Genomic DNA, 17,091 nt, shown 5'->3' on the forward strand with positions numbered 1-17,091 from the left:
TGTCATAGCAAACTTGGTTGACTGGTCACCACTCTAGGGTTCCTAACTCAATCAAGTAACAACTCTCACAGACACACAGTGAGGAATACGACCCAGGAGCATTTCCTCAGCAAGATCCTCCGGATTCCTGGCCCCCAAGTGAGCTCACTTGTTCTGATTTGTGGCTAGTCTAAACTTGTGGTTAGGATTTAATTCTGTCATTTAACAAACCTTTATCAGCACCTGCTGTGTGCTAGACTCTTGTCCCCAGAAGCCCCTGAGTTACCAGGAATTTGTTTTCCAGCTAAGCACTTTACATACATGATTTCATTTCATCCTCACCACAGCTCTCCTAGGCTATTTCCCAAGTTACAAATGGGGAAAATAAGACTCAGGAAGTTAACTAACTTGCTCAGAATCATACAGCCAGTGTGTAGAAAGGCCACTCTCAACCTCAGGTCTGTCTGACTCTAAGTCCATGCTCCTCCTCCTCCACCTACTCATAAATGGGACAGCCCCTGCCGATGGAGCTCAAACATAGAATAGCAAGTAACATGGAAAGTGCCTCAAACACATTCTAGCAAGTAGCATGGTAAGTGCCACAACAGGGGGTATACACGATACTGTGGTGGAGTAGAGGAGAACAGGGAGGCTTCCCTATCCCGTGGTGGGATCAGAGAGGGGTTCCTGAAATTGATGACAGCTGAGAAAAGTCTTGAAGAATAATTGGGAATGAAATGGACCTTGTAGTGAGGGAACAATGTTCCAGGCAGATGGTCCAGCACATTCCAAGAGGGAGCGTATCGGGATCAATTTAAAGACAAGGATGGGAATGGCATGTGATAAGGTTAGAGACTTCTAAAGATGACTAACTGGTTTCTCTTCTAGAGCATATCCTAGCCCCATAGAGTAACCCAGATTGTTTTCATTTAGCCAGGGACAAGTGGTGGCCCTCAGACCCTCAGATCATATCAGAAGGGCTGTATGCAATAGCTGTCGTGCTGAGCTTCTCTCGAATCGCGTACATCCTGCCAGCCAACGAAAGTTTTGGGCCCTTGCAGATCTCATTGGGGAGAACCGTGAAAGATATCTTCAAGTTCATGGTCATTTTCATCATGGTATTTGTGGCCTTCATGATTGGGATGTTCAATCTGTACTCCTATTACCGAGGTGCAAAGTACAACCCAGCGTTTACAACGTGAGTATCCCAGGACTCCCCTGAGGTCTCTATGGGCTTTCTATGAATCTTTGAGAGTCTCTTGCAGGTAGCTCTTTGCAGAGACTCAGGTTTCCTTGGTATTTCTAAAGGTTAATGGCGACTTTATTCAAGGGTACTTTAGAGTTTGTGTTCACAAGTTGGAGGAACAGAAGAGCTGGGTTCAATCCTCATTTTGCCACTTACACACTGTATGTTCCTTAACTTCTCTGGTCCTTAGTTTCCTCATCTTTTATTTTTTTATCTCTGGTCTCTTTTTAAAATATTTATTTATTTATTTTAGAGAGAGAGGAATGGAGAGGGAATAGAGAAACATCAATGCAAGAGAGAAACATTGATCAGCTCCCCCTTGCACATTCCACACTGGAGATTCGAGCCCACAACCTGGGCATGTGCCCTGATGTGGAATCAAACACCAGCCAGAGCAGTTTCTTCATCTTTAAAATAAGGATAATACAGATAATAATAGTACCTGCTTAATAGGGATAGTGTGCCCTGGCCAGGTGGCTCAGTTGGTTGGAGCATTATCCTATACACCAAAAGGTTGCAAGTTCAATTCCCAATCAGGGCATGTAACTAAGTTGTAGGTTTGATTCCTGGTTAAGGTACATATAGGAAGCAACCAATCGATTGTTTCTCTCATCTTTCTTTCTCTCTCTCTCTCTCTCTCTCTCTTTCTCTCTCTCTCTCTCTCAATAAAAACAGATCCTTGGGTGAGGATTTAAAGAAAATTAGGATACTGTGAAGATTCAATGAGCTGATATAGCTGCCACACACTAAGTTCAATAAATGGAAGGAACTATTATCACTACTGTTATTATTGGCTTAGCCTGTGTTGCCTAGAAAACAATGCTCTGGGAAAATCTTGCATGCCAACACATTAATGGAGCAAGAGAGTTGCAATCGAAATGAAATAAGACAAAGGAAAATGGAAAATGCAGTGTGGGAGGAGGGAAAGCACATACTAGTTGCTAACTTGGCCACCATCTACCAGAACATAAAACTTGGTCATGACAGACTTCTCCAGGAAGACTAATGGAAATGCCACATCTCAGAATAGCCCATCAGGATAAGAAATCAAGAACTTATCAGCCAGATCTTTCCCATCTGCTATCTGTCATGAGTCAAAGTCACTGCCTAGGACATTAACTTGCCTGCACTTCCAGGGCAGCCCTTGGGGAAAACATATCCACATAGCATGGGAGGTAGGTCTGCTAGTGGGCACAGGTCATCAGCTCTCCGTGCCTGACTGGGCGAGCTAGCACCTGTGCATGGCCACTGAGCAAGTCCTGCAGTATCATGTGCCTCAGCAGCAGTAGGGAAGGCCCAGGCGAGGGAAGCAAGAGACATGTGGTACAAGCATGAGGCTGGGCACAGTCAGGTGGATACATCAGGGCCCAGAAACAATTGCTGCAGAGAGAGCAAGGCAGTGGCACAGCCTCCCCCACAGAGCTGGTGTCAGATCTCAGTGAGCCTGTCTCCCTGAAGATCTGTGTTCCTTCCCCCTGTGGGGGATGCCTGGCGTCTCCTGGAGAGGATAAGTAGCACTGAGCAGTGGGCTAGAAGAAAAATATAGCAGACCTGAGCTTTCATTATAGCAAAGGATGACCTTACTAATGGCCAAGTCACTGGGCTTATCCGAGTTTGTGTCTGTGCAGACAAGTATAAATAAGACTTCCCATCTTACTCACAAATACCCCTTAGGTGATCAATGAGACAGTTTAGTAAAGTGCCTGAAGCACAGAAGTGTTTCGTCCAGGTCCCACCCCAGGCCACCTAGGCCCAGAAGTTCTTCCTGCCTTCCAGCTCCTGCCCAGAATCTCTAGCCATAGTCAGGTCTCCAGCCACAGGCACAGCAGCTGGGACCAATAGGGTTAAGTACTTCTTGACATCTCTAAGAACCCAGACCCAATGCAATGAAACCCCATGCCCCGCCCAAGTGGAATTACCAAGAAGGGTGGGGCCTTGGTGCTGCTGAACCACAGAGCTATTACTCTCTGAAGCAAAGTAGTAGTGTATGTTCACATAGAGCAAGTGCCTGGCCCAGTGCTGAGAAATGCACCTGAGGAGTACCTAGGTCCTCCCCTCAGCGCATGCACCCCATGGCCCAGACAGACAAGGTTTTAGTCTGAGCTTTCATCTTATTAAGCAGTATGGCCTTGAGCAACTGCTTAAACCCCCTAGGCCTCAGTTTCCCCAGCTCTGAAGTGAGAACACTAAGATGATCAGCATCACAGGATTGCTGTAAGGATCCAATAAGAGGAAATAGAACTGAATCCGTCCTTGGTGTATAATAAGCTTCAGTGAATGGTGGTGATCATAATAGAGATGATGAATGAGGAGTAAAGGGGAGGGTAAGCTGCAAGAAAAGGTACCTGTAGACTGATCTGGCTCCACAGGACCCTTTCTGGACAGGGGCCTAATTTACAAACTGTCTACCAGCTCAGGCCAAGATCGTTAGTGAATCCGTTGTACTCCAAAACCCAGTGATCAACTGTGGAAGGAATTAAATCACCCAAAAGCACATTTGCTGTAGACCTGCTATAGGCAAAGTTAAATGTATTCACTACGGGATGCACTGTTATTGAGCAACAGTCAAGATGTAAGTTGATAAACACAAGTTTCAACCCTTCATGGTGAGGCCCTGATGTCCCTCCTGTGTTTCCAGTCTAGCACAGTGGTCAGCAAACTCATTAGTCAACAGAGCCAAATATCAACAGTACAATTGAAATTTCTTTTGAGAGCCAAATTTTTTAAACTTAAACTATATAGGTAGGTACATTGTTATTAACTTAATTAGGGTACTCCTAAGCTGGCCTTTGCTAAAAAACGTCCTCAATCTGATTGAGGTACGTTCGCTGAAGTCGACCCCTTCCAACTCTCCCATCCACACTTGTCTTGTATACTTGTTTCAGATAGAGGAGTGTGGATGGGAGAGTTGGAAGGGGTCGACCTCAGCGAACGTACCTCAAAACAATGTACCTCCCCCATGCTGCTGCGTATCCTGTGGCCCACCTGCACTGCGTCTCCAGTCACCTGACCAACCGACACCCCCATTTCTTCTAACGCCACTTCTTCAAAATAGACTCACCCGGGCCGAAAACCGACTTCTGCCCATGGGCCACGAAATTTCAATTGCACTGTACGTGCGCACCCGCACGTATTTTGTGGAAGAGACACACTCAAGGGGCCAAAGAGCCGCATGTGGCTCGTGAGCCGCGGTTTGCTGACCACTGGTCTAGCACAATGCTTGAACACAGTATTGTTCACCAAGTGTTTCATTAACAAGAATGAGGGAATGAACAGGAGAAATGAAGCTAGATTCAAGGCAGACTGGGAACCTGACCGTGTGGACTCTATCCCATTTCTACGCCACATTCCTGCACTGCCTGCCCACAGCTCCTCAGAGGTCAGTGCCATGACACATGGGAAGATGGAAAAGGTCATGACTTAGAGCAGGACTGACCTGGCCACAATTCCCAGCTAGATGTAGCACAGCTAATCTATAGGGGAAAGGTGAAAAGAGGAGAAGGGGACAAAGCAATTAGCTTATCCCATGTGCTGGGAACCAAACAGAAACTTCCTAGACATGAGGGACCCAACCAAAGAGGACCCAGGCCCTTCAGAATGGGGAAGGGAAGGTGTTATGGTGGCAGCAAGTGCAGTGAAGAAAGGACGGGATATTTATCACCTTGGCAGCTCCTAAAATGGGATGCGCAGCTGTAAATAGGATTAGATTGAACAGGAAAACAGTCAATAGAGCAGTGAGGTGAAGAGGAAAGAATGGATTTTTGTAAATGCCACCTCTTACCTTTTGAATGCTCTCTGGAGCATGTCAGCGCTTAGAACCTTCTTTGATAAACAAAAAGCCACACTAGAGATAAGTGAGTCTTGTGCATTAGGCAACTCAGAGCTATTTTGAGAACCAGCTAAGCTGATGATAAAGACCAATGACCCCTCTCAGGTGAATGTTTACTTCATAGTGGCTCATGCCCAGGCCGCCCTTCCCAGCTCAGGATCTTCCCTTTGGCCCACCCACCCATAGGGAAAGATGGTCTTACAGAGTTGGAAGACTCAGTCCTACAGAAAGGAAATTTGGCTAGGAGCATAGTATAGGTATCCTTGCCCCATTATTGACCCCCACCCCACCCCAAAAACTCACCCCTGATATGTTCAAGGACAGCTTAGGTTCCTAGAGACTGTTCAGGAGTCTACTTTGCAATCCATCTGTTAGGAACTAATAGAGAGCTATCTTACAGGAACCTTGTTCACCCTAGGGGTGCAGTCCCAGGTCAGCTCACAAAAGCCACTCCCACTTAAACCCCACCCAGTAGAGTACTATCCCAGATGGGAGACGTAGGGACATCCTGGGACAAAAGGAAAGGTTTCTCTACCAATGGCAGACCCCCAATCCTCAACCAAGCCCTGCCCTAATCCCCATTGTGTTCCAATTCTGGAATCACATACCTCCTTCCCCACTCAAATTGCCATCCCTCATCTGACAGACCTCAAGGAGGGGTAAGAAGAAAACAGATTGAACGGAATCTGCCACAGGATGAATAAACACACAGTCTGAGCAGTCTTGACTGAGATCAATGATTCTCAAACCATACCAGAATCATCTGGGGAGATGGCTAAACTTGGGCCTTCCCAGGCTCTACCCCTTCGAGTTCCATATAAGGTCTAGAAGCCTGCATTAACAAGCCACTGGGGGATTCTGATTCAGGTGGTCTTAGGACCATGCAATGAGAAATGCTGATCTGACTCAACCTCATCATTACTCAGATAGGGAGATGGAGACCAGTCTCAACTCTGCATTAAAAAAGCGAACTCTGGAGTCAGATCTTATAAGCATTTCCCAATCTTTCAGCTTCCTTTCACTTCAGAACCAATGGTTTCCTCAAAGGTCTGGGTCATGCTTCACAGCTGCTTCTGTGTAGGAGGCTGACCTGAAGGGAAGAGCAGCGACAGGTCTGCCTGGACATGACAGATAGTGCACCTGCTAACAGCTCACTGTCTCCAAGCCACTTCCATTAGAAACTGCAAATGACCCAGGGGAAGGAGGAGATGTTCAGTATGTTTTATGCTCTCAGTACAAAATCAAGTATCCTAAGGCTAGGGTGAGGATGTGAAAAGAAAACTGCCCGAGAATGCACTTTCTTTCAGAAAGCCTGTAAGAAAAGCTCTCAATTCCAACTGTTAGGAATTTTGTTCTAAATGGGACTATATCTTTGATCTTATCATGGAAATCAGCAGACAAATAGGATTTGGTTTTTGGTGTTTTGTTTTATAGTCAACTTTGCTGGAATGGACATACTTCATAAAGCAAGGATTTTTCTGCTTAGAGACTATATGGAAATCTTGGGATCTCAGCACTCTGTAATAAGTGTTAGAAAAGGAGAGACAAAAACTCCTTGGCCCACTAATGAAATGCAACAAATGAGAATGCACAGGAAAAGATGGCCTTCTTTATACCCATCCAACTGTTGACCATCGCAGATCATGTACACAGATGTGACCAAGAATGCCCAGGATGGGGGGACCCATGATGGGCTCCTCGTCTTCCCTTTGGGTAAATTTGGCCTCCCCCACTTACTTCTGATTGGAGATTAAATGTGGGCCCTGACCCCCCCAAAGATGATCCCAGCCCATCTTTTCCACAGTCTGTTTTGGCGGCAACTTCACAGCATAGCTGGGTTGAGACTTTTCTTTTTTTTTCATATATATATATTTTATTGATTTTCCACAGAGAGGAAGGGAGAGAGATAGAGAGTTAGAAACATCGATGAGAGAGAAACATCGATCAGCTGCCTCCTGCACATCTACTGGGGATGTGCCCGCAACCCAGGTACATGCCCCTGACCGGAATCGAACCTGGGACCTTTCAGTCCGCAGGCTGACGCTCTATCCACTGAGCCAAACTGGTTTCGGCTGAGAGACTTTTCTAATAAAAAATAAAACTTTTCCTAAGGTTATTCTGTCTCCCAGGAATCTTTTTAATGGAAGGAGCTTCAGCAGTGCTAGGCAAAATTAGAAGCTTCAGTTTTCCATGAGAGTTATGGAAAATTCCCAGACTCAGATTCGTATGCCCAGCAGGGGCAGAAGGCTCTGATTCAGTGCCCACAGCTCAGAGGCTGGCTCCAATGAACCTGAAGGAGCACTGGGGCTGAGGGAGACTCCCTGAGACTCTGTCCATGCCTACCCCACCCCAGGACCCCTGCACCATCCTATTGTTGAACAATTTGTGATAAGCGTATGTGCTGCTTTCCCATTTGATCCACCTAACAATGGAATGACACAGATATTACTACCAGGAAACTGAGGTTTGGAGAGATGCTGAACTTGCCCAAGATCACAGAACCAATAAGAAGATTTGAACCCAGATCTGCATGACTCCAAGCCCATCCTCCACCTTTTGACCAGAAATTCCCCCCACCTCCCACACCAGGGCATATGCTCTGAGGTAGAAGCTGGGTGTCTTTACAATAGCTTTCCTATGACTATTCTAAAAAACAGCATATGAAATTCAGATTAATGATTATCACTGAGAACCTGGTGAGTCTACATATCTCAGCACTAAATATGCAACCTGCGATTGTCCCCTGCATAAAGCAGCTTTCTACTCCAAAGTGTGAATATTCATTCGACAAATATTATGGAGAAGCTATACAATGGCAAGTTCTGTGTTTGGCTGTTCGGTCATTGAGGTTAACAGAACAATGCTCTCATCCCTAAGAATCTCATAAACAAGTAGGGGAGTCTGAAAAGTAAAAAAAAGCAAGCATCAGCTATTATGGAGACAGCTTCACAGTATAGCTGGATTGAGACTTTTCTAATCAAAAATATCCTCAAAAGGGTACTTGGGCAGCACAATGAGGAAGAAGCACTGGACTCTGTCTGGCAAGGTCAAGGAAGGCTTCATGGAGGGGGTGACCCTAAAAAGGTCTTTGAGGGTGACTAGAAGGATATGCCAGCCTGTGCAAAGTGTAAACAAGCAGGGTCTTTTCTTTTCTTTTTTTTAAGTGAAGGAGGAAGTAGCTGCCTTACCGCCCATATACTGATGTGCTCGGATGTTTCAATGCCTCGTGGTACAAAAATTTTCTTTAAAAAAAATAAAAGCTGTTTCCATATCTGGCCACAAAGGTGGCAAGAAGCAGGTCAAGGAGACAGATAAGATAAGGCACTGGAGCAGAAACAAAAAGAGGAGAAGAAATATGAGGAGCTCAAACTGAGGAGCACATGGAAGGGCCCCCTGGCCACAGTGGAATTAAGAAATCTGCCAAAAAAGTAAGCTGTTCTTTGTGCCTAAGGCATGGTATGGTGATCCTTAATTCCATTCCTGTCTAAACATCTGGATTCCCTGCCCTACTATCTGCTGCCACCTATAGCTAGAATGAAATATTATCTTGGAGCCTGTTGTACATTTAAGAATAAACTTTTGTAAAAAGGAAAAGAAAAAGTAGGCAAGTAGGCAAGAGTTTTGGGAAATGGCAGAAAGTAAGATCAGATAACCCAGCAGGAGCCAATGAAGTTCGTCCTGCTCCGGTGTTAGCTCTCCACTAAGGCTTTGTGAAAAGGAGGAAGTGAAATCAGATCTGCCTTCAGAGAGAGTACTGTGGCAACTGGGCTCAAGAGGGGAGGAGGAGGAGCCCTTGCATGGCCCACGCTTGATGCTGGCGATTTTATGGTGAGCAAAAACAATCATGGCTCCTCCCCTCATGGGACTTGCAGACTGGTTGGGAAGACAGATGTTAAATAGTCACAGGAATGGAGGCATGTTACCAATTGAGAAAATGTTCTAAAATAAAGCAACTTGAAAGATGCTGAGCTAGATCTATTATGAGACTGTGGCAGGAAGCTGGGTGAAAGAAATGCAAGCCCAAACTAAGGGAGTGGCAGTGTGATGGAGAACGGGAGATGGAGCAGGGATGTTGAGGAGGTTAGAGTGGCTAGGACATGGTGATGGCCTGAATGTGGGGTGTGAGAGAAGGAGAACGTTCTCAGGGTTTTGACATTTGGAAGGCTCCAGGATTTGGGGAGGGAGTCAAGGAGGGTATGATGGGGAGGAGGACAAGGTCCCTGGTGATTCAGAAAAGAGACAGGGGCTTTGGCCATCTCCAGGACCCATTCCCAACAGAAATGAAGACAAACAGACCCACTTCCCAGAAGCTTGTGTATAGTCCATGTCCTAAGGGACTGGAGGAATAGTGGGGCCTTAAAAAGGAGGACCCCATTCTCAGCACTGAGGACCAAACAGAGACTTGCCAAAGGGGTAAAATGGTTCTTTACAAGTGAAATATTGTGCTTGACAAGCAGAAAACAAGAGCCTGAGATTTCTCTGGCCCAAGAAAGGGAAAAGGGGAGACAGGGGAGCCATATAGGCCCAGAGACATCCAGAAGGAGTGACGAGTCAGAGGGGCCTCCTGACAGCAAAGAACCACACCCCTACGAAGGATCTGTCTGTCGAAGAGGTCCTGCTTGGGCAGCCAAGGCTAGGTTACATTGTCTGCCCTCAGAGACTCACTATAACTCATGGCCAATTAAGAGAAGCCAGGGAAAGTTCCTGGCATCACAGGACTGTGGCCTACGTGGGATGTAGAATGGAATCAGCCATGTTCACATTATAGAGGACACACTTTTCCAGGATACATTTTTCAGTGTTGAAATATGGGCACCTCGGATAGATGTGTTATCATACTGTATTATATTTTGAAAATTATAATCTCGCCTTTCATCTTATAAATTCAAGTAAGGCATAAGGGTTTGGGGGGAATTATAGAGTTTATTATGCCCATTTTCAGTGGAGAAATCAGCACAGAGAAGTCTGAGGTTTATGGAGGAGACCGCAGAGGTCAATGATGGGGCCCAGGTCAGGCTAAGAGAGGCTGAGCAGCTCAAAGAGGCTGGCCTTTGTGTGTCAAAAATATATATATCTTAAATATATACCTTGGGTCTCACATAAGTTCTTATCTTAGCATAACTCTCCAATAAGTGCAATAAGTGATAAAAATATAGATCTTTTCCTGGGTTATTTTGTTGTTGTTAATCCTCACCCAAGGATATTTTTCCCATTGATTTTTAGAGAGATTGGAAGTGAGGAAGAGGAGGAGGTGGGAGGTGGGGCAAGAGAGACGTTGATTGGTTGCCTCCTACACACACCCCAACCAGGGCCAGGGATCAAACCTGCAACTCAGGTATGTGCCCTTGACTGGGAATTGATTCTGTGACCCTTTGGTGTGCGGGCCAACATTCTAACTACTGGCCAGGGCTCCTGGGCTACTTTAGAATGATGATTATGCCTGCTACCAAAAGGCATTCTACTATCCTATGTTTATTTATATCCTCTCCTCATGTTTATTCATGACATGAATTTTAAAAGCCTGGTACCTTTGAGCTTCTGGAACAGGCTAAGAGCTCACAAAGTTTTGAGGGAAAAGAACTGATGATACACTGAAAATGTGCCCTTTTGGATGTTTTCACAGCATGTTCTCAGGCATTTCCCCAAGTCCTTTTTCTTATACTCAGACTGATGGTAGCCATCCTAAAGGGAAGAAATCCCTACCTTTTTATTCACTAAAATTCAGTTTTAGGATATAACTTAGGTTTAAACTGTCATTCTTCAAAGTGACAGAGGGACAGGAAACTAAACTGTCCAGGGTTAGCTCTAGAGAGCTATCAGAAGGGACAGTTCTTAGGTGAATCTGAGCACTCATTTTCCCAGAATTTAATCATTCATTGACAAAAATGTTTACTGAGTCCCTACTATAAGCTGGGCGCTGTTCTGGGTACTGACAGAAAAGTGAGCAGGCCCTGCCCTTGTGGAGGTCGAGTTCCTCCATGAATGTGATAACAGGGAAAAGAGAGCCAAAATAATTTTTTTAAATAAAGAGGTTAAGTGCTGAGAGCTAAGAACAAATAAGACACTATACGAAAGGGGAATTAGGAGAGGGCTTCCTTCAGACACAACAGTCAGAGAAGGCCTACTTGAGCATGTGACAATCAGTTAAAGCTTAAAGGATGAGGAAAATGAGTGGCCATGTGGAGAGAAAGGGAAAAGGTGTTCCCGGCGGAGGCACAGAAGCGGGAGTGCCTTGCTGCTGGGGGCCAATGAGGTGGGGAGGATTCAGATTATCCGGGGCCTTGAGGCCTGAGCTAGGTGACTGGGTTCAGTTGTTAGCCTATGGAAAGCCACCAGAGAAGAGGGGCAGGATCTGATTCATGTTTTTAAAGGATTATTCTGACTTGATTGTAGGGTGGAAGTCTTTTGCCCTGATGCTGGTGCCAACTGCAGTTAAGCAAGGAAAAATACGAATATTGGTAATAAAATTAGTAACATTTATCACACATTTATGTGCCAGTAAGTATTGTATGCACTTCACAAGCATTCTATTAACTCATTTAATCCTCGTGACAACCCTATGAAGTAAAGATTGTTGTTTTTCCATTTTACAGCTAGAATAAGAAAAAAAAAAGGCACAGAGTTATTTGACCAAAAGCTCACAGTCAAACCCAGGTTTACCTAACTTCAAAGCCTGCACTCTGCCTCACCAGAGCCCTACCTGGACTAGGTGACACTGGGATCAGGAACCGAGAAGCCAAAATGTGCATCAGGGATTTATTCATTCATTCAGTGGACATTGAGCTTACCCAGCGCCTTCAGTGAGCCAAAATCTGGACTAGGTTTGGAGTTTCAAAGGTGAAGAAAGCACAGCTCTGCCCTTGAGAAGCAACCAGGAGGAAGAGTTTGATCTTCAGTATGAATAAATCTGGGCTGTACGAGCTTTAGGTTTTGTGCATCCAAGTTCCCTGGCACTGACTCTGGGGCCAGACTCCTCTACTTCTGGACTATCTAAATCAGTGATTTTCAACTGATAATGCAGAAATTATTAAAACATGCAATACCTGACTATTTAGTCTAGGGCACTGACCTCTTTTCCCTTAGATCAGTGGTCGGCAAACTGCGGCTCGAGAGCAATATGCGGCTCTTTGGCCCCTTGAGTGTGGCTCTTCCACAAAATACCGACTTCTGTGCATGGGCCACGAAGTTTCAATCGCACTGTACGTGCGCGCCCGCACATGGTATTTTGTGGAAGAGCCACACTCAAGGGGCCAAAGAGCCGCATGTGGCTCGCGAGCCGCAGTTTGCCGACCACTGCCTTAGATTATCAAACAAAAAAAAAAAAGAACAGCCAATACAACAATAGCCATCTGGTGTGATTAATCAAAATTATACCTATTTTTTGTCATATCAGCCAAAAACAAAATTTTTTGGTGTGCTACAGAATTTTAGTAATTAATTTATGTATGCCACGAGATGAGAAAGGGTGAAAATCACTAGCCAAACTCCTCATTTAGGACCCTAGAAAAACCAAGAAGTGAAAAACAGGAAGTGATTTGGAGCACACAAGTTAGCAGGGCATAGCAGGGCATAGCGGGGGTGCGGTTCAGACTTTCTCTGGAGTCTCACTCTCTTCCCCTGACCTTCCTAAAGCCTGGTCCTACTGCTCTGTCTCCAGTCTGGGCATTAGAGAAGCATGGCCCTCTCACAGAGCCTCTCTATGGTCCAAGCATCTTCTTCCATCTCCCAGCTCAGTGGCAGGTGTCCAGTGTTCCTACTTCAGCAGAACTCTAGCCTAACGCCTGCTACTGAGAAACAGTCTATTAGGAGCTGATCCTCCTGCTTAATTTTACCCTGCTATGTGCAGATTTGGTAGGTAAATGAACTTAACTGTTTGGGGGAGGAGAGAGAGAGAATGCCATGACACTGGAGGAAGGGCGTCATGGCATTCTGAAGAAGCAGCAATTTTTATAACAATCCTCCCAAACCGTAGCCTTGTTGATCAGTTTGTTCTCATACACAACTGCCTCTTTAAGCAAGCTGTTACTAAAGTCCCATTATGCAGGTGAGACAGATCTGGTAGAGAACTGATTACCACATCCCTGCCTTCTACTTGACAAATCAGCTCCAACCTCCCCTCCCCACCCCAACACACACCGCACCCACTAAGAGGGGGGTGAATCGTGTTCTAGTCAACATCACTCATAGGCACTTTCCCCTTTTATTCATTAGGAGCACTTCTTATGCCAGGGTGGCCTATTGAGTACATGTCAAATTTTGAAAGACAGAAAGGGTTGGAGAAAGCAGAGAGGATTTACATGAAATCAAGGGTTTGTAATGATCTTTGCAGATAGGAAGGAAGATGAGGGTTGTTCAGAAAAGTCAATAGGCAACTGATTTATTAACTCCACTCAATCTTGTGTAGAAGCACCTGAGGGGCTGATGGGGTTCTATGTGTTCCCCAGCAAGGTAAGGCAAGGCAAATGGAGAATCCTTGCTTACTTCCTTATAGCATTCACTCACTCTACGGGGCATGCTTGAGACTGGGACTCCCACAAGGACAGAAACATGTTCTGGGCAGCAGAGTATCCTTATAACCTGGACAATAGCTGGGAGGTCAGTGAATATTTGACAAATAAACAAATGAATAAAAATAATAGCTACCATTTATTGGGCTCTTACTATATACTTTACAGCAACTTAATAACACACCATTATCCCATTTCATAGATGAGTAAACTGAGTTTTATAACATGCCCAAGCTCACAAGGCCAATACATGTTGGAGCTGGGATTTGAACCCAGGCATGCACCTTTGCTGTTCTGCCTCCAGCTATCTCTGTGAAGATTCCCATGACTGACACAATTGGAGGAATCTGTGGCAAACTCTGTAACTAGCCAGAGTGGATGGGAAGATGATGTAGAACCAGTGGCTGCCTTCCCTATCAGAAAAGAACCTTAAATTTAGCCTTGAGACCAGCTAGTTGACAGTGGGGGCCTTTTGTGAGACAAATGGCTTCCTGGTGAATATCAAGGAAGCCAAATGCAAGATACTTTCTTCTTGAAAGACAACCCCATGCTCTGAGTCCCACAGCTCCTAAAATTTGTGGTGCTGATTAGTACATGACTCAGAGAGCACCATAACCTCACAAGACATTGGGATTAGCTCCAATGCCCAAACTCCTGAAATTAGTAATGTACTATTGCCTTCTACCTGAGGCCAGCTTCTCTCTGAGAATAATTACTATAGGTTTCCAAGGTCAAAGTGAACAAAAGTCTCTTCCCTCTCAGGGCAGTGAGAAGAAGTTTCATTTGTTTCCTGCTACATACTCCACCAGAAGATGCCATAGCATGGCATATCAAATTAATTATTGGGCATATCAAGTTACTTATTGTCACCAGACAAACATCAAGTTTTCATGGATATTTCTGCTTCTTTCTACGAGGATGTCTGTCATCTTCATATTGATTTATAAGAGCTCTTTATGTAAGAAAGACATCATCTATTGTCCTATGTGTGGCAAATTCTTTACTCCCTTAGTCTTTTTACCTTATATTTTTACTTACATTTTTTATGTATACAAGTTTGATTGGGACAATTCTTTCCCTCTGTGGTTTATGAAATCTCTCACAGACCAAGATTATATAAACATAAATGTTTCAGTTTGTTCATGTAATTCTGAAACACTGAATTCTTCAATTCTGTTCAGAATATATTTTAGTTATGAGCTGAGCTATGGATAAAATATTTAATTGCTCACAACTTAGTCCAGCTAATTGGGCATAACTCAGCCCATAAGGTCCCCTCTGAGAAATAACAACAAAACTATTATATTCTGTTAGTCCACTGAAAGTTCCTGTAAAGAGGTGTGAGTATAAATGAAAGATCCAAGAGATGACAATGGTGAATCTAGCCATTTTGGATTATTCAAACCAATGGACTCTACTTTTTTTAAAGGTATTTCTTACTGAAACTCATTTTGCCCCATAATAAGAGGAAGCAGGGGCTATAGATATCCCCTAGTGGTTAGAAGAGCTTGTTAAAAACACATTCTTTGTTTGGGTAAGACCCCTTCCTGCCAGGTAAGATGCCAAGGGAGTTCCTCTCACTCTGGCAATCCCAAAGTGCTTGGGCCAGGCCTCTTGTAATTAGATTCTCCTGGAGGTCATGGTCAAATTCAAGTCTAGAGGCTAATCCTTAAGCTATAGAATAGAAATAAAACATTTTTGAAGATTAACTAGAAGCCAGACAACAATTGAACAGCTCATCATTCCAAGCCTCAGAGGGGGGAGCAAAGGGTGGGAGTGGTAAAGGAGAGGCATGGGCCTAGGTTTAGGGATCTATAAATATTATTTTACTGGAATATGTACGGCTTAATGGGCCAGCTCTGCCTCCTTCAGACTGTTGACATAGAATGCCTAAGAGTAGGCTCTAAGGATAAATCAGAGCTTGGTGGCAAAAATCATAGGAAGAAGCAAATGTGAAAAAATATAGACTGAACCTAGGCATTTTCCCTAATGAGAATTCAGAAGGCTTTCCTTTGATGTGTTCTATAATTGCTTGCTTCATTGTGTCAGCCAAAGGTTTGTGGGGTTTTCCAAGGTAAGAAAGGGAGGATGAATTTCTATAAAATGTCTCTCAGTCACATATATTACCCATTTCTTAGACTCTTTGTGGTTTAAGTGCATAATCCTAGACCAGTACCTGTTCGCCCAGCCCCTCCTTTCAACAGAGTGTACTCCAGATTCCACCTGGTCCACCAGGAAGGAAACAACTGTCAGAGAGGCCACATCCTAGCATCTGGGGTTTGGTGTGGGGCCATTATTCCCTTCAACTAGGGTGATAACCAAAAGATTGCTTCTAAATGGAGACAATGCCTCCAGGAGGAACAGTATCTTTTTTACACAAATGGAAGCTGCATCTTGCATGAGGAAACAGTTTTCCCTCTTTCTCAAAGTAGCCTCAGGAGCTGGAGCTCTACAATAATGGCTTGTTACCCAGTGGTTACTTCCAAACCTCCAATGAAATTCCTTCTTGCTAAAATGAAAATGAATTAAATATTCCAAACTCATATTTTTAAAGGAAAACAAAACCAAATAATGACCACAAAAAAAACACTTCTATATTTAGTTTTCAGACAGCGGTGCATAGAGCCAAACAGCTGGCTAGACACACACGTATACCTACGCCCCCACACACTCACACACAGGAGAGCGGAACATTCATGCGAGTCAGAGTGAAATGTTTCCAATGTGGTAAGTACCAGTATTTTTGTACATCTTGTCAAATAAATACCAATCCTTAAGAAACCCTGATTTTTTTTTAATCTAGCTAATCCTGGCCATTTGTGGGTGAGTGTAGAAAATCTGAAATGTTAAAGAGAAAAACGGAAGTGCTTTCTCACAAATGATACGAGAAATCTGGGTGCAAACTAAAAGAACTGCTCAGCCATTCATATGTTACCAGATACATGTGCATGTTCTAAACCACCCAACCAAAATCCAGCTTTCTGATTAGGTTCTATGTCATAAAACTAATACAGGGTCAGGACCACAAAGTACAGTGTGAAATGTGCTTGGATATTACTCTTAAAACCAGGGTACTTCGGCAACTCCAAAATCTCATGAGCATCAAATAGTGTCCTAAATGCCAGTGTTCAAACTTTCCTCAACGCACATTCTGTAACTACTTTGAGTGAGCTGCAGAGTGCAGTTTGGGTGTTGACCTAGCAAACTGCAACAATATGGACACACTAAACTCCCCACTCTCATTCTTGATCATTCAACTCAAATTTAGAGGACTTGATATACGTGGCTGACCTCAATCCACAGGGCCAGGGGGTGGGAAAGGATAGTGGTTTGAAGTACACACCATTTTAAACTCAGACACACCTGGATTTGCATCCCACTTTCCAGGAAAGACACATAGGCTCTGAGCATTGAATGGTTCCATCTGTAAAATGGAGGTAATAAGCGAGCCCACCACAGAAGCGGTTATAAGGCTTAAGTGAGCTGATCTGTGTCAAGTGCCCAGCAAGTCCCAGTCACCAGTGATGCCA

The 17,091-nt window shown here is 44.4% G+C and overlaps 1 protein-coding gene across 1 annotated transcript in view; it reads left to right on the forward strand.

Annotated features, from left to right (window-relative positions):
- TRPC7 (transient receptor potential cation channel subfamily C member 7) overlaps positions 1-17,091 on the forward strand; it is a 128,754-nt gene that overhangs the window by 96,546 nt on the left and 15,117 nt on the right. The window contains exon 7 of the mRNA XM_070417151.1: positions 913-1,177. Coding sequence (XP_070273252.1) covers positions 913-1,177 — 265 coding nt within the window. The remainder of the gene's footprint in view (positions 1-912; positions 1,178-17,091) is intronic.

This window comes from Myotis yumanensis, unplaced genomic scaffold, assembly GCF_028538775.1.
Source record: "Myotis yumanensis isolate MYYU_CA2020_CCGP unplaced genomic scaffold, mMyoYum1.0.hap1 SCAF_5, whole genome shotgun sequence".
Lineage (NCBI taxonomy): Eukaryota > Metazoa > Chordata > Mammalia > Chiroptera > Vespertilionidae > Myotis > Myotis yumanensis.